This window comes from Streptopelia decaocto (genome assembly GCF_964273445.1).
Source record: "Streptopelia decaocto genome assembly, chromosome: Z".
Taxonomy (NCBI): domain Eukaryota; kingdom Metazoa; phylum Chordata; class Aves; order Columbiformes; family Columbidae; genus Streptopelia; species Streptopelia decaocto.
In genome coordinates this window covers 70,426,940-70,445,023 of record NC_138657.1, presented here as the reverse complement: position 1 = coordinate 70,445,023, position 18,084 = coordinate 70,426,940, and the positions used below count along the sequence as shown (strand labels likewise).

At 38.9% G+C, this 18,084-nt stretch overlaps 1 protein-coding gene across 1 annotated transcript in view; it reads left to right on the top strand.

The window, feature by feature from the left end:
• GLIS3 (GLIS family zinc finger 3) overlaps window positions 1–18,084 on the top strand; it is a gene marked incomplete at its 3' end in the record, with an annotated part of 128,819 nt that overhangs the window by 95,801 nt on the left and 14,934 nt on the right. The window contains exons 5-6 of the mRNA XM_082075013.1: window positions 2,264–2,405; window positions 11,341–11,503. Of these exons, the coding sequence (XP_081931139.1) occupies window positions 2,264–2,405; window positions 11,341–11,503 (305 nt within the window). The remainder of the gene's footprint in view (window positions 1–2,263; window positions 2,406–11,340; window positions 11,504–18,084) is intronic.

Genomic DNA, 18,084 nt, shown 5'->3' with positions numbered 1-18,084 from the left:
ACATGATTGTCACAAAAGTATCACAATTGTAAAACATGACTGGCACTGATTTGTTTGGGGTGTTTTAAAAAACTGCCACATTTTGATAGTGGGAATGTCTCAGATTTCCAAATACAAATCCTCACAAGTCTACCATGAAACTGAGCTATTAAAATTGAAAGTCTATTATTTAAAGCAAATAATTAATACAGGGAAGTTTTAAGTGAGCTAAGCAGTTGATTGTTAACTTGCACCTTGGTCAACCATAAATTTAGGCTACGTTACAGCACACAGAAAATGCCTGTGCTCAGGATGGCAAAATTGCTAGTTACTGATTTCATCATTCAGCAAGGTAACTTTCTGACCTTATTGTTCTCAAAAGCAGATTGTTAAGTTTTCAGTCCCAGAATTTGCAAATGAAAAAGGAATCTCCAGAACAGTGCAAAATAAAAAAATGTGCAAAATAGGCAGTTGTTGTTATTTACTGTGTGTAACTAATGTGTAAATACTTGTCTCTCATTTCCTTGTTGTGCTCTCTGTTACATCCATGAGTGCTGTCTGATCAAAGAAAACTGATCAGTTTCTCAAAAAAAAAAAGGCACAAAACTTTGCACAGGTGAACAGGTGACCTCTGTAAATATGTATTCTGTTTGATAGAATCCTGATTTTTTTTCAGAAGTCAGATTTTTTTATATTTATTCTCATATTAGCTTCCATAGAAATTTGAAGTCACATAATGCTCATCAATAATTCAACTGATAAGACTTTGAATCTGGATATAACTGGCGTTTAATTTCACATGCACTTAAATTCTTGAAAAAAGCACATTATTAGTGATAGCATAAAAACAGAATAATTAATGGATAATAGCAGACAACCATACATACTACACTGGAAAAAAAAAAAAACCAAAAACACAAACACAAACATTTGGATTTATAACAGATTGTAGATATGGATTATAAATTAAGAACATTTGTCAGGGTAGTTCTCTCTTTCATTCTCCTTCCCTCCTTCCTCCTGCTTCCCTCTCTCTCTGCACAGTTCTAGAATGACAACTCCTAGAATAACAAATATACCTCGCACAGATGGTGTATCTTTGGGCTTAACAATGACTCACTAAATTTTTAAGAGAAAGAGTAATCTACAGCGTGCACAGTCTGTGCACAGGTATGTTTTTTTTTTAATGACTACACCAACCAGCCTGTGAGCCAAGATGGCCATAAGGAACAGGCAGATTTTTGTTATATATGACAGTAAGATCAGACAGGGGGTTGGGACAGGCATCAGTGCTATCAGCCCATGGCAGCATCCACCTGCCAGAAACCTCTGAGTGCAGTTTTGCATTACATCTAGGACAGCCTTGTGTCAGGGTGCTGCGGGAGGCTTTCTCCCTTCTCCTTCTATAAGTTTGGGGATTATTTTTTTTAATTGTATTTTTTTACTCTATTCTATTGTAGCCTCAGGGTGAGACTGTTTCTGTAATTTCATCCAAAGGAAGACTCTCCTTATGAATTTATTTGTTATTTGCAGTGAGTTTTCTGCTGGATCAGCCAGATAAACAGACCTGCTGTTAATGAATGAGGTTCCAGGGAAGTGGCCATGTGTGCAGCTGGGATTAGTGGCAGTGATGGACCACTCACTTTCAGATCACTTCAGACATAACATGAAACAAATGAAGTACTAATCAGTTCAACAGTGTGGTCTCAAGACAACTTTGGTCCGTATAAAGTGGTACCACTTCAGTCTTGACCATCTCACATGATACCACACCTGGCTGCTTGCTCCCCGTCTCTTGTTTCCACTGCCACTAGCACCTTTGCTTTTCTAGTCCTTCAGTGAGACACTTCAGGACACTAAAACAGCAGGAAAATATTTATATTTTTTATAATATCCCTCTTCTGAGAGATGTCAGACGTTTGATAAATCTCCATTATCCGTGAATCAGGACACCCTTCTCTCTTTTCCATTGTATGAAGACAAGAGCACACAAGTAAGTCTGTCTAAGATCCTGTCTATACAAGTAGCCCTTGTCCTGAGTACAGTCTTGATAAGCATCTGGAAGAGTTTCCTTCCTAATATTTTAAAAATACTTGCTATAATGGGAGATTATTAGCCAGGATTTAAAAAAAAAGAATTCTGCTTGTTCTCCTTTTCTGTGTCTAACCCTTCAACATTTCTTCATTATAATTTTTCAGTGTCTTAAGGATTTCTGTGATTTATTTCCTTCTTTTTTTCCCCCCATGTTATAATAGTTTATCCTTTTCCATCTCCTGTGTTCTAGTTGCGATCGAGCTCAGAGCTTGGCCAGGACCTCCTGAATGACTGCCTCACAATCCAGCCCCTCCAGCCGGCCTCGTCACCGCATGACGCCGCAGATAACACTGTGGGACGCTCCCCAGGGCCTGTTCATGATATCTACCCAGGTATTGGAGAAGACAGCCTGCTATATTATTGCTCACTTAAGATTAGGGATGATTTTGCGAATTAGGATTTACTCTGAAATCCATATCTATCTCATGAGAGGGATAGACTCTGCAAAGTAATTAAAAAAATATAGATTTCGAACACATTTTTGCACTTTTTTTTTTGAAGGCAGGCAGGACAAATCATATTTTGCACATGAAAAGACCTACCACAACAAAGAGCGATATTTTTGCCCTATAGACGTTTGACTTCCGCTAGCAATTCACTTGCAGTATTCCATGTAGACCTCTTGAATTCATTAAGCTTCATTTAAAATCAAAGTAGTGTTTTTCCTCTTCCTTATTCATGTATCACATACCAGTTTTCCAGTAGATCTATATTAATGGCTTAAATGCTGCATTGTGAGCTCTCATGACTATAATACGCCAATAAACACATTTATGCTATAGATGTGATAATCCTATTTTATTGTTTCAGTTAAGTATCTGAGATTTTCATATTAAAATCCCTAACTCTGTCATACCTGGCTAAATATACTATTGTTGTTCACATTTCAGCTAAATTTGAAACATTTGATAAGTTATGAATGATAATGCATCTCAAAGCTCAAGACAATGATTGGCATGATGTTAACATTTTTAATGCAGTATTTTAGTAGTTGTCAAGACATCTGTTTTTAACTTCCAGGCAGAATGCATTACATCTTCTAGAAGTTCAACTTTTCTTTGAGAAACTGATGTAGGAAGTGAAAGAATTGGCTTAATGTTATGTGCACTACTGAAAATGACATTATATTAAGTGGGCACTTTAGTAAGTGGCTTTATTTTGCTGGGAGACTTGTAAATCTATCAGTTCTATGATATGTTTTTTCAAAGCTGTTGTGAGCTACGCACTGGTTGGTGATGATCACAAAAATCAGGAAATTTATACCTGTGACAGATTGTATCCTAATTTATAAAATAGTTGGTATTACTTGTATGCTGTTAATTTTTAAATGCCATACTCTGAGTGTAGGCTGAGTGTGGTGTGGCATCTGTTATTTAAAAGGTAACGGAAATTTCAGATTTTAAAGATCTAATTTTGGCCAGGGAACTTCTAGTGACATGGTGTTAGTTACAGATGCTTATTTTATATTGTACTTTGAGAGGGAGTTGGATGGTGAAGAATGCTGAGATTTTTTAAATTATTTACTAGCATTACCAAGTGTAATGCACAAAACTGAGAGAGAGTGGAAGACTCAGCTTTTCCTTTTCCTTTCAAGTCCCTAGCTGGAATGGAAGCTAGGTGGGGACAGTGTGTTTTCAGAAACTGAGGACGTTCTCACAGACTTCCTCTGGAATCTGTTGAGCACTCAGCTCTTTTACCAGTCCAGCTTCCAAACTGTGATTAAGTGTCAAGTTCTGGCTGATGGGTCAGTCCCAACCCAGGCTGACAGCGGCTTGAACAAACTACTGCCCATGACTTGTCAGGATCCTAAGCCAAGTAAAGCTCTTGCGTCCAGCCCGCCCTTAGCAGGCAGTTGCGGCTGTGATGTCCCATAGATGTCTTCTGAGAGCGTGACATTACTTTTTGCAATCTCATTTGTCCTTTGTATTTCAATACTTGGGGTTTACAGCACTCCTGTGGACATTCTTTGATACAATACCTATTGGGGGTGGTGGGGGTGTTGCTGTTTTGATTTAGTTTTTGGTGGTGGTGGTGTTGTTTTTACTTGGCACTGCTTCCTATTGTGCAGCAATTTTTATAGTATCAATCAGCATACTTTTATCAGCATTAATTCATCTGTAAGTAATAAACTGTATTCCCTTCCATGTGTTCACAGCTGTCTATAACTCAGCAAATTTCTCTTAGTTTTATTCACTGGTGGTGTTTCACACCAATTAACTGAGGGTATTATGTGGGTGTGGATAAATTAATGTCTCTCCATTTTGACAACCACCCAATCCAGTTGAAATGAATTGTTTCATTAACTACACACCAGGGCTGATACATAATGATATTCCATATGAATAAGTGAGTTTAACAGGAAGGGAATTATTTTATTGAAATGGCAACATGAAAATTACTCATGCCCCAAGGAGAGAAAAGTAAAACATGCAGAAGCTTAAGTGTCCTGCCTTGGAGAAGCTACCCTTCAAACTTTTCTGAAAATACCATTTTTTTCTAAATACAAAGAAAAAAGTTGAGACTTTTCTGAGAAATAAAATATATAACTTTTATTGGGAGCTCCTAGAGACAGAATATTAGCTAAAATGTGTCTGTGCTACTTTTCCAGTAGAAATAGAGATTGTTTTCCATTCTTCCAATGACATTAAATCAAACTTTTCTCGTTTGAAGTTTACTTTCCTTATTGTTTATGCACATTTAAAGCATACGTAAATTTTATTTTTTCCTAAGAATAAAGGTTTGACAGCAAACTATTAGAGATAGGTAGGAAACAATAAAAGTAAACGTTTGGATGCTAGATTGGTTCCACTTGCCCGAGTGCAAAAATGCTTGTGATCATCACCATTTCCCTGTACTGTGGCCTTTGTGACTTTAAAAAGAAATTTGAACTGAGTATAATCTTATTAATACAGTGAGGTTACATGACAGATACTTTGCTTAAAACTAACACAAAATTACATTTTCAGGTCTAAAGTTAAGCAATCGTACATACTCTTTCAGGGTTAAGCATAGCGATATTTTGTAAAACAGAAATTCAAAGTCTCTTTCTACTGGAGTGCAAAATTTCTGGTAGTGCCTAAATTTTAATTTTTAAAAATAAATACACTTTTGAATTTATTCAGCTCATGGAATGTAGATGTGAGCAATTCATTCATAAGAACGTATGAATGATGTTTTTTCTACTATGTACTTATATCAACTTACTTTGTATAGTGCAATCTAGATTCCCTAAGACTGAAAGAATCATAAATAATGCAATACAAATAAGTTATTTTTACTGTGCTGTTCGGTTAAAACTTGGCTATTTCGTATTTAAGAATAAACCAGAATGTGTCATTCATTTATAAATAGTTACTGAACGTCACACTATGCTCAACTCCAGGGCAAGCAAATGATATTACTAAAGCTTGTCAAGTGTGTGATTTTCTTTGAAAGCTGGAAATTAAAAATTACACCAGTAAAGTTACAGAAGGATTTGCAATGAGATTCTAAGTGTATTTTAAATAATGTCTGAAACTTTGGCCTAACTGCTTTTATGCCTGTCATTTAAGATGTGCTTTACTTAAGTAACACTTTAATTGTGCATTTGTGTTTTTATTTTTCCCCAATGAAACAGTAGTGAGTTAGGTGCTCTGCACACATCTAAAGAAAATTCATTCCCAGAGGAATTTATATCTAAGGTAATGTTAGAGCATTAAGTAGATAAAACAGGCAGGTAAGGGATAGAGGACTTATACAGGAAAAATGAAATAATTTTATTAAAGAAATTGCCCCAGTGGGTGAGCTCCATAACCATTAGGCACCACGGAGAGTGTGGGAGCTGTCTGAGGGAGAAGCAGTGTGTCTGTCTGTCAAAGCTGACAGCCTGGAGGAGCAGTTATGGCTCATTACTGGAAGAAAAAAAGAATGAGGAAGGAGAACGGTGATATGTATGGCCATTGCAGTGAAAAATTGAGTTGTATTTGATGCATAGGGAATGGATGCAAAAGAGGAGGTGATGTAGGGTAACCAACAATTAAGAGGATCTCCGTTGTCACCTTTTTGGCTGAATTTAAGCCTGGCATACATATCCACATATCCTGCCAAATGTGATGTATTACCAGGCAGGACCATATATAATATTACACAGGGCTGAAAAGTGTTAATATTATTATCTTACTATTTTCAGGAGGATAGTTTATTTCCCTTCAGACTTGTCCTTTTATCCACCAGTTTTACTTCTGAGTTTATCATTTCCATTTTGAGACAGCTTAATTGTTCTCCAAAAACTGGTGTAATGAGTAGTTTCACATTGTGAAGAAGAGAACATTTAATGATGAATTGGATGAATTGGTACAAACATTGTAAGCAACAAGGCAACTGCAGCTTTATAGTTCCTTTCTCCATGGTGAGACATAACTTCAGAAACTGCAGTCCACTGAAAGAGAACAATCTGTCTTGAAAGGCAGGGATGTGATGTAAAGATGCCATGGCAGGAATGTCTTTGAATCGCAATCCAGACCCCACTTTGTTGCTTCAGGGATTTAATTGTTTCTTAATCTCAGAAACTATGGGAGTTTCCAGGATGTCCACCTTCCTCAACTGATAGTCAGCCCGGCTGCCCATCACTGCAAATACGCAGCAACAGGACTAGAAAATGTTCCTCCTGTCCAGCTCAAAGATCAAAGAATATTGAAAAATGAGAACCATGCGGCTTTTCTTATTTGTATTACAGACTGCTCTGGGAATATCTTGGGTAGCAATTGGGAGGCTTTTAGTAAGCACCATTTTACCATTTTTATCAGAAGCCTATAATTACCTGTAAACTAACTCTGATATTCTGACTCAGCAATTACTTTCTTAATTTTCCTCTCCGATTTTCTGAGCTGTGGAGTAAAGCAAAGGATTCTTAGTAGATTGTGTGGACAATTTTTACTTGTGGAAGATCACAAAACCACTTTATGTTGTAAGCATTCAGATTTCTAAATCTTTGAGGGAGAGAATCTCAGAAGACAGAGACTGATTGACCAGGTCTCCAAATAATGAGACTGGACTACTGTACAATGTTATTTCCTAAACTTGTTTTCTTCTTCTATTCAAATATCTTGAGTGGGTGGAGTTTGTAAGCTCTCCAGCTTTCTTGGTACCTCCAGGACATGGATGCCTCCAGTATCTCTGATCTGCCTGCAGAACATCTGAAGAAAGATACAGAAACCATCAATGTGGATGGTCCATGTGACAGACAGGCTTATTATCTTCATAATGCGATTTTGACTTCTGCTCTACTTAATGCATGATGGCTTCTCAAGTTCCACGTACACTGGAGTTGTCAGATTTACAGATGAGCTGGGCAGTAAAAAGACAATGCAGGAAGAATGTTTTACATTTGCTGGGCTTACCACTTATGGCTCTAGACACCACAGGCCCACATATTCTTGGCCGTGAAATCCTCTGGGAGAGTATGAGCTCCTTAGGGGAGGTGAGAGGGGAGGATATCTGGAGGTCATGCCCCCAGGTGCAAAAAGCATTTCAGATGTTTTTCGGTGCACTAGTAAATCACTTGTTCACAAGGATTGCATAAATACTCCTTATAGAAATGAAAGATTAAATATAATAATTAGAAAAACACTCTTGCAGTGTATGTATGTAATTTTAATTGACTGAGCTACAAAATGAAACCTGCACACTGTCTTATTCTATATGGAAAGAATTCTCAGCCCTATGACAAATTCATGCTGGCAGTGGTAAGAGGAGAGATATTTTGGAGGCAGAAATAGATTGACAGAATGCTGATTTGACAGTAATAAATCCAAGACAGTAATTTACACCATTGTTGATAATTTGCAAAGGAGAGGGTGTTTCTTTTGCATTTAAAAAATACTCCATAAATGACAGGTTTATCATTCCATTTAAAAAAAAAAAAAAGGCTTTGGATTCTAAAACTTTTTAAATGCTGCTTTTCTGTCTTTTTTTCTTTTTAAAGGAACCGTACCCAGAATAATTTTTTTTTCTCTTCCAACCACCTAATTTGTTCCTGTGCATTATGAGACTGCATGTGAATTTAGCTTCTCATAGAGAAGCCTTTACCAAGATACTCTTGTGGAAAATTCTTATGTGTGGGTAAACTGATTTCTGATGAGTCTTCAGAAATGAAAATATGGCTTCTCCCTCTCTGTGCCTGAAACTTTTGGGTGTAACCCAAACTGAGGTTCACATTCAGGACTAACAGGTTATATCCACATTGTAAGTCATGGTGTAGCTTTTTAAAGGGACTTTTTAAAGGGCTTTTTAAAGGGACACGGAGGAACAGCATCAACAATTTGTTGGGGTTTTTTGTTTTGTTTTCAGGATATCTGAATCTTTTTAAAATTACTTTAAGTGTGTTAGTTTATTTGGTATTGTTAGAGAGAAAATCCTTGTTTGTATGAAGCCTTTTTGTTCAATAATACACTTAATTCTGCATCTTTCTTTCTGGACCTACCTGATGGTACCTTGGAGACAGTGCCCATTCTGGTTTCATACCATTCAAATCAGGTGTTTAATGGAATCGGGCACTGAAAAAACATTCCTTTGTGTAGATATTTCCTGCCAGAACTTTGAACAAGCAACTCACATTTTACAGCCAAACCACTGGGAAGGCTCCCAAGAAGAAGTGGTCAGGTTATCTAGCAGTTTCTTAAATAGTGTCTGAAGTTTTCTGTCAGCCTCTTAAAACTAGCTCTGCTAGGGAAATGAGCTGTTACGGACAATATTTGTTGACTGCCATACGCCTGTAGACTGCCAATGGCTGACAGTGTTTCCGTTCAGATTTAGGTAGTAGCTTGGGCCAAGGCCATGTCTACTCTAGGATGTTTTAACAGCAGCATTTCCATGGGGAAGCAGCTGCCAGCATTGTGATTTCATTTACTCCCTGCCATAGTTAGCTCTTACTTTACACGGTGTACTGTCTCTTCATCAGAAACAGAAAAAGGATAGAGAAATTGCTGGGAAACCCAGCCAAAAGCTGCTACAGCAGCAGGTACTGCTGTGATGGTGCCCAGGTCTTGGGCAGTGCTGTGGGAACTTGTGCTGTCACTGCAGCCTGGACCAACTAGAAATGTGCAAGCACAACTTAAAAAATACTTGCCTGAAATCCATATCAGCACTTTGGTAGAGATCAGCTATGACAGGGAAGAAAAGCACTTGCTTCTTTATGCTGGAGACCCAGTCATAGTCCAGCCTTTTTACTCCTGATTTTTTTTTATACTCAAAGCTCACAGTATTGGGAAACTAAGTCATTGTATTTTCTTACACATTTTAATGTTTTCCTGATGGAAAAAATGCAAGTTACCCCATTTTTGAATGGAGTAATTTTAATAGTATCTGGTTTTATTTAGATAATCAGGGTTTCTTTTGCATTGTACTGATTTGTTAAATATTCTCTCTCCTTATTCTGCCAGAATGTGCGTTTGGTTGTTTTTCAGTATTTTCTTCTGCACTGCATGTAAGCATAAAATAAATTCAAAAGGCCATTCCTATGTTTTCCCCTCTGCATTTCTCTAGATGCTACTCTGAGAGACGGGTGTGGAGAGAGTGATTTTTGGGGTGCATGAGCAAAGCGAATAAACAACAAAAGTTACCTTGCTGTGGGATCTGCATCCTGTGTGCCTCTCTTAAGGTCTGAGGTGCCTTCTACTCTCAGACGTCTGTTGTCACTTGGATTGTGATTAGGAGGCCCTGGTCCATATGAAAATTAACAAACGGTAAAGGCCAAGGACAGCCACCTGGGGTTTTTTTTGGTCCTCCTGGCCACGTGGTAGGGGTTTGTCCTCCAGCTTTGTCCACCAGTGTGGCTTGTGACAGCTTTCCCTAAACTTTGACGTTACCTCTGCTGCCATCTGTATTATAAGTTTTTATTCACAAAGGGGTTTCCTATATGTCATCTTGGACCATCTGTCGTCTCCATCAGCTGGGAGATATCCAGGACTGCCGCTAATGAGGCTACAGCGTAATCAAACCTCTGAGTCTTGCCTTATGTCTGACTTAGCCTGGTGAACAACTAGTAGGGCACGAAAACTGGCTTGTGAGGATGAAAAGAGGCTTTCCAGAAATAGGCTGAGGACTTAGAGATGAGGTGGACTCTTTACCCTTTTGACCTTGGGTAGCAACATTCAAAATGGTGACCTGTGAAATAATTTTCATGAGCTGGGGTTACTCCTAATATAATGTTTATTCTGCTAGGACTGCAGCATCCATGCAGGTATTTTAGCCTAGAAGGATCTTTTACTGGTGACAATGCCCTTTGGAGAGCTGGTTTAAATTCTAAGATTTTATAAATAAATTTGAATCATTACCTGCAACATTCAGTAACGTAAGTTCTAAAGGTAGACTTTTACTCTGTAAACTAAGCTTAAACATTACTTTATTATAAAGTGACTGGAAGTTATGACAACCAAACAGTGAGAGATCATTTTCGTGTTGTAGACAGCCTATCTAATTTGTTCTCGGGGTTCATAAAATATTTAAGATAATGTATTTGGCTGCCATTCAACATTGACATAAGCCACCTGACACAGATGTCAGTAAAAATAATTGAGTAACTGGATTTTCAGAGGGATTTGGTAATGAATGTCTCACCTTCTGACTGCCTAATTTAAAGAATTCCTGAAGATATAGTTATGGGACTCAGGGTCTACTAGTTAAGACATTTGGAGGTAGTCTGGTATTGTGTTTTGTTTAATCATCTAGAACCTTTCCTTATTCGGAATGTATACAAGAGCAGCCTCATAGAAAATTATGAAACTGTTAATGATCGTTCAAAATTTTTGTATGCATTACTGGGTAGTTTGGGGGAAATAATAGCAATATTTGAGTTTAGGGTGCCCTTTTCAATAAATTTGGGATTTTTACAGCTGAGGGGAAAATGTGTAAGGTGTTTCACTGTTTACAAAACTGTGCTTTCTATTTACTAGCTCTAAAAATATATATCTTAGGAAGTATTTGCCACCTCTTGTACAACAGAAAGCTGTAGAAGATTTGTAGCCTTATTCAGACAAAATTCCCAAGACAAGGTGCACAGCCATGTCATGCCTGGTTTTATGAAAGTATCATTTGGGAACAGCAAAAATTATTTAGTTTTTTATTATGTGTTTTTCTTCCTCCACTTCAGACAGAAAAGAGCACTTGAGAAGAAACAGTTGCTAAGAACTGGCACTACAGCTTTAGGGAAGGTGTTACCCATTAGTGTTTGGGCAGTTATCAATGGTATCGCCTGCCTGATGAGGGTTATTTCTCTCCTTTTGCTTTCAGCAGCCGTGTTCCCCAGCACACAGACAAGTCGAAGTGGAACAGGAGCTGGGGCAGTGTCGTTGTCCCACCCCAGCAGCCACCCCTCCCCAGGACAGAACGTACAGGGTAGTCCTCTCCATCCTACCCCCCAGTTACCTCTTCTCTCAGCTGCGGACTCAGAGAGGTAAGACCAGCTCCGGCTTTTCCCCCTGAGCCTGGGGCAGCCCTGCCTTCAGAGCTGCCAGGACGGGTGCAGTCTGAATTATCGGTGTGCAGAAAGTTGGTGGTGGTGGTCCCTGGCTACCTCTGGGTATGGGTTTATTCAGGGGAGGGAGAGAGAGGAAAAGGGCTCTTATCCTGTCCCAGGCAGGGAGCTTTCCATCCATCTCCATTTCAAGGACTTCTCCCATCCTTTCTTCATCTCCACCAATGCTCTGAGCAAGGAAAGCCCTACTGGATGGGACACTAAACTTCAGAGGACCCCAGCCACAATTTACAGAATGAGGGCCCTGACATTCATGTTTCTGTTTACTTGTGGTAGGAGAGTCATATTCTGACAGTATTTGCTCTATACTAAGTATTTCTGCAGGAACTTTTCCACTTCCCTTCTCTTCCCTTCCCTTCCCTTCCTTTTTTTCTTTTTTTTTTTCTTTCTTTTCTTTTCTTGGTATTTTATTAAGACTAACAGGTGATGGAAGAATTTTTAGTTCACTGGTTTGAGAGCTTGATTCATAGTCATGATTTATTTTATACTGGCTATGTACAAACACCCTGGCCTTTGCTGTTTCCATGATTTTAGATATTTCAGTGATGTGAAAGCAGATTGCTTGTAAGTGGTTTAATTTGCATGTTTATTCATTCCCTAAATTATATTCAGCAATCTTTCCAATTACTTGTGTAGTGTATGGTATTATAGGTTTCTACTTAGTTCACTGAACTGGAAGTCTACCAGATCACAAGACTTAAGAGGCCTAAGCAAAAAGGTTTTCACTGGAAAAGTCAGTAAGATACATCATCACATAAAATACTGAATTCTTACTATATGCATACAGATACCTAAACATTATTTTATCAATCTCCCTGTTTTTCAGTGCTCTAAATGATAAACTACTGTATTTCATTAATGTATTTCAAAGTGTATAATTTCCTTAAGTGACAGAAATGCCAGTAATTTGGAGAGCACAAAGTATCCAATTATAAACCTGAAAAGAACATGCACTAGATTTCAATTACTGATAAATGGGCATAATTTGTTTGGAGGAAAGCAGTACTCACTCTGGCTTGTATCAGGAAGATGGGAGAACATGCTGGCTCAGGGATTGACAACAGGTGAAAGTACTTTTCCATTTCAGATTGCATGCATGAATTCAGCCTGATCTGGAGCCACTGGAAGTTGTTGAGCTTTTTGTACACCACTCTGGGATGGAGCTGTTTAGTTGTCACTGAAGCTCATCTAGTGGTTTAGTTCTTCTTCCCCACTTTCATCACAGGATCCTGATCTTTTTTCCCTTGCCCTAACCCTCTGTGCAGACTGTGGGGCTGCCCGCGTTCTCTTGCCTGACTAGAGTCTTTTCCTTCCTTGTATGGTTTTCTCTGCAGTGTGTGAACTGTTCAACATTCATATCCAACAAGTGTCAGAGCACGAGGTGGCAGGTAGAAACAAATAAATAATTATTACAGACATAAATTTCATTATAAGAACAGTGATCTCCTATTAACCCATCTCTGAGGCACTCACTGGTGCAGGACCATGGCAGACACGTTTAGAGCATGACTTGAATCCATTACAGACCTCAGGATACTACAAGACTCTGCAGAATAACAACAGTAAAAAACTAGTGTCATACACTTCTTTCTCATATGTTAACTGTATACACTCTCTCTAAAAAGGCTTCAAGTGCTAATTCCCATAGGTGGAGCTACTTTGAATTAAAACAAACAAAAAAAAAGTGCCAGTATCTTCATTTAGGTAACATGACAAATGGCAATTTAAATTCAGGAAAGAAAAAAAGCGTTACAGCAGTGTTGGTTTGGTTACAGAATATCTAGTACAAATTAAGAGAAATGTTTAAGAGAAAAACTAGTTCAGAATCTGTATCTAATAGAGTCCACTCACGGGGCCCTGCAGGTTGGCTGTCATTTACACCACTTCACGGGTCTGATGATAGCTGTGAAAATGTGAACAGAACAAACCAACTCTTGTGTATGGAAAGTGCCAAAAACAGTGTATTTGGAAGGTGTGCCATCACCCTGTTTGCCTCAGTCTTGTCATGGCGAGGGCTGCAGGATTTAGGGGTGCAAGCATGGGGTTTGTTCCTCCCATGCTGTGAGTGCCTGAGGTCATTCCGGAGCTGGGACTGGCTGCCCAGCATTCGCCTTGCTCGGGGTGAAGCTGATCCACCTGGCCTGGCTGCTTGGGTGGCTCTGGGGCCAGTCATGTTCCCCTTCCATTCTGGACAGGGGGCTCAGGTTTGTGAGTGAGAGAAGCAGAAGGAAATAAGCACTTTCCGTAAATCTCCAGGTACCATGGGGTAGAGGGCTTCTTTTGTATCTTTCTCCACCTAGATGATGGGAAAGTGTGGATTTCATTAAGCCTTAGCAATGTGAGAAACTGAATCAAACATCTTACACTGCTTTCATTCTGTGAACAAAACTCAATGTACAAGTCAGATAAAGAGTTTGGATACAAGAAGCAACTTCATTTATCAAAGGAGAAAACATGCATAATAAAAACGCAGATTTACATTTTGTTTGTTTCATCTTTTTGGTACTAACTTTCAGTGCTCCCCCAGTAGGAAATATGGCAACTGTTAAGGTACCAAATGGTAATAGTACCCAAAAACATTTGTATAAAAGGGCATATGTACTTGGCTTCTTTTTCACTCATTTTTATAATAAAAGATGACATAGGCATTCAAGGAAGCTGAAAAAATGATCTAATTAAAATTCAGATTAAAAAAATGTGACTTTTATATGGCATAGTTAACATGTCCAGCTCAGTGCCTCAAAACTGATGATGCCAAATGCTTGAAATATCAGTCTATTTATTATTTATTGGATTATGCAATTCTGCTTTTTATTCCTTGCTTTTTTGCAAGAAGTAGGCTGTTAACTGATGTGAGACCAGAATTTGGTGTTCCAGATGATTTTTCACCTTCCTGTGAGGCAGAGCTCGTGGTGTGTCCCTGCAGCATGACACATCCTGGCTTCACAGGAATTGCTAGAGACTGTTGAAAGCTGGAAAGAAGGACTTAGGACTGACCTGTTCAGTTTATCATTACTGTAATGGTCTAATAAGTTCCACAATAGTGATTCTTTTTGCTTATTTGAGTGTGCGGTTATATTCCTTTTATACTTTTGCTATAAAATAATAAGTAGCTCCAAGCCAGACTTCCAGAAGCAAAAGCCTCTGAGTGGTTCTAACTAGGGAGCTGACGCATCCAATCTTCACATATTACAAAGCCCTTTCTTTGTGGCATATATGAGCTGCCTCAAAGAAAGTCCTTAAAGACCTTAACAATGTGGGTTTGGAATCAGTACAGTAATTTCTTTCCAGACATGAGACACTTTGGAGGATTGTCTGCTAAGACATTATCACTTTTTTTGTCAGTGGGCAAATGACACATACACATGATAGATGCTAAAGAATGGAGATGGCAGCAAGTCTGATACTGAACCTGAGCCAGAGCTGACCTAGCAAAGCATGGAATTTTTCTCGACCCTATTTCCACATTTTTTAAGGGCACTCTTTTTCTTTGCATTTGCAAGAAATTCAGTTCCCTAATAGAATGCAGCCACAGAAAGTGCTGAGAGACGTTTTAAAGTTATACAGGGTATTTCAAAAAGATGGACCAAATTTGAAATCACTGTATATTTGAAATTGGGTCCATGTTTTTGAAACACTCTATATATCTCTGTTTCCAGGGAATCTGTATGTTGAGATGCCCCCTCACATTTTCCTTCCTCAAAATCCACCTTAAATCCAATTTAAATTCTTTTTCTTCTCACCAGAGTATGTGATGCTGGGCAGAGAGGCTGTTCTTTCTTCATGCCATCCCTTCTTTGGGCTAGATGAACCACTGGTTTAATCCGAAGTGGCAGTTCCTGTGTTCCTAAAGCTTGAGCATGAAAAGGATTTTTGGACACTTATTAATGATAGAAAAGAAGGATATAAAATTAAAGTCTACTCGCACATGCAATCTACTCCCCTGAGGCAGCATGGAGATAGAAACCCACTGTGGCATCATTGCTTTGCGGTTGTGAGGCAGAGCTGAACAAGTGCAAATTCAGTGCCTGAACAAAACTATTGATAAAAATTTTGGTTTGTGTTGGCCAACATATTTCTGTTGTGGGAGAAGATCCCTTCCTTTAAAAAATAATTTGCAACAGAAAAATCATTGGAGAGAAACATTCTGTATTGTAGGTATGTAAAAAATCTAGGGTTTTGTTATTTTGGTCAAATGAATGCTTTCATGACTTTAAGGGAAGACACTTGCTCTTTCAAAATTGTACTTGGCAAAAGCTACGCTTTCCTTACAAGTACTTTGAAACCATGTTTATTTGATTGTCATTGGTAGCTACCTGGACTAAGTTACAGGGCAGTATGTTGGGTTACAGAATACTGTATTACAACAGAATAAGGATTGATGTTGTCTAAATGGTGGCACACGCTTTACTTCTCAGTGCAAAGAGAAAAAGCAGGGGACGAAGATATGGCTGCATCCAACATATTAGTTACATATTCCTTCCTCAAACAATTCCTTCTAGTAGCATTTTGTGCCATAGGATAGTATGGATTAATCATAGGTAAACTATGTTTTAACCTCTTGCATCATTTTTATGCAGATGATTTCTTTTCAATATATATTTTAACAAATATTCTGTCAAAATGAAGGTTCACCATTTGGTAAACGGAGCCCAATCCAGTTGGCAGCTGATGGCGAGCAGTGTTCCCCAGGGCTCTGTACTAGGTCCAGTTCTGTTTAATCTCTTTATCAATTATCTGAATGAGCTGATCGAGTGCACCCTCAGTAAGCTTGCAGATGACCCTAAGCTGGGTGGGAGTGTTGATCTGCTCAAGGGTAGGAAGGCTCTACAGAGGGATCTGGATCATCAGGCTGAGGCCAGCTGTATGAAGTTCAACAAGGCCAAGTGCTGGGTCCTGCGCTTGAGTCACAACAACCTCAAGCAGCACTACAGGCTTGGGGAAGAGTGGCCAAAAAGTACCCGGCTGAAAAGGATCTGGGGGTGTTGATTGACAAGTGACTGAACATGAGCCAGCAGTGTGCCCAGGTGGCCAAAAAGGCCAACAGCATCCTGGCTTGTGTCAGAACTGGTGTGGCCAGCAGGACCAGGGCAGTGATTGTCCCCCTGTACTCGGCACTGGTGAGGCTGCACCTTGAATCCTGTGTTCAGTTTTGGGCCCCTCATCATGAGAAGGACATTGAAATACTGGAGAGAGTTCAGAGGAGGGTGATGAAGCTGCTGAGGGGTCTGGAGCACAAGTCTGATGAGGAGCAGCTGAGGGAACTGGGGCTGTTCAGCCTGGAGAAGAGGAGGCTGAGGGAAGGCCTTATCACTGTCTGAAAGGAGGTTGTAGCATGGAGGGGAAAACACAGAATTTGATGTCATATGAAGTAATGATCTTTTGCTAAATTTAGCAAGAATAATCTCTTTTTCTACAACTCTGAAAATTTACAAGCAGGAAAACAGAAATTTACTAACCCTCTAGGGATAGAAAAATTGACAGACCTATTGCCCTGTAACCCAAATGGTTATTTGGTATTTGGGTTCTTCTAATATGTTTTATTCTGTTTAAAAAAAAAAAAAATTGCATCAGACATTTTTGGCATTACTTAGTTCATTTACCAAAAGGCAGTCAGAAGTTCTAACTCCTGTTTCCTAGAATAGATTAGCAGTTCTGGCCTGTTTGACAAAGTTGATTCTCTTTGACTACAAAAAAAGGGCTAGAGTAAGTTTGTCTTCACAATGTATTTTTTTAATTAAGTTAGCCCTTGCACTTCTTCTATAGTGATTCAAGGTAATCTTTATACTCATATTTAAAATGTGCTTTCTGATATGCTATGAATATGGCCACACAAAGAGAATTTGAGAGAGGAAAGCCAGAAGCGTGAGGGGGATTTCATGGTACCATTAGTGCTAAAAACAAAAGATCAGAAATTATATTTCAGACACCAAATCAATGTGATTGGCTGCCAAATTATATTCTTTTTAAATGCATGTTGGCAATTTTTGTCTGCAGTTTGAAACGTGAACTCTTCGTATTACTTCTTTCAACCATAATTAGGTCTATGCGCATGTGTGTACATATATAGCAATTAGATTAGCGACTTCCAGATTTCCTCACAAAGAAGGTATGTGATTCCAGCTTTCCTTTGTTGTAGTCTTTCTCACTTGTAAGTCTGTCTTGCAATCAATCATTCTGCAGTTCTGCCTCCACAATGCCAGTGTCCCAGCCTTCCTGCGTTCCTTGCTTCTGCAGGGTGATGTTTGAAGCATTGAGAAAGGAGGACAGAAGATCAGAAAGATTTGGGATGCTGCCTTGTGTTCTCTGTTGCCGTTTTCATTATCTGAAAAATAAAAGGCAAGAAAAACTCAGGCTCTTGTTGCAGCTTGGAGCTGCTATTCTCTTTCAGAAGGTGGCCAGGTGAAGCAGTGACAATGAGTCAAAGGTGGTTTTTTTTAAGATGAGACTGAAATCTGTAAGAGACCTGGAATTTTTCTGGTTATCAGCACATTGGCTCC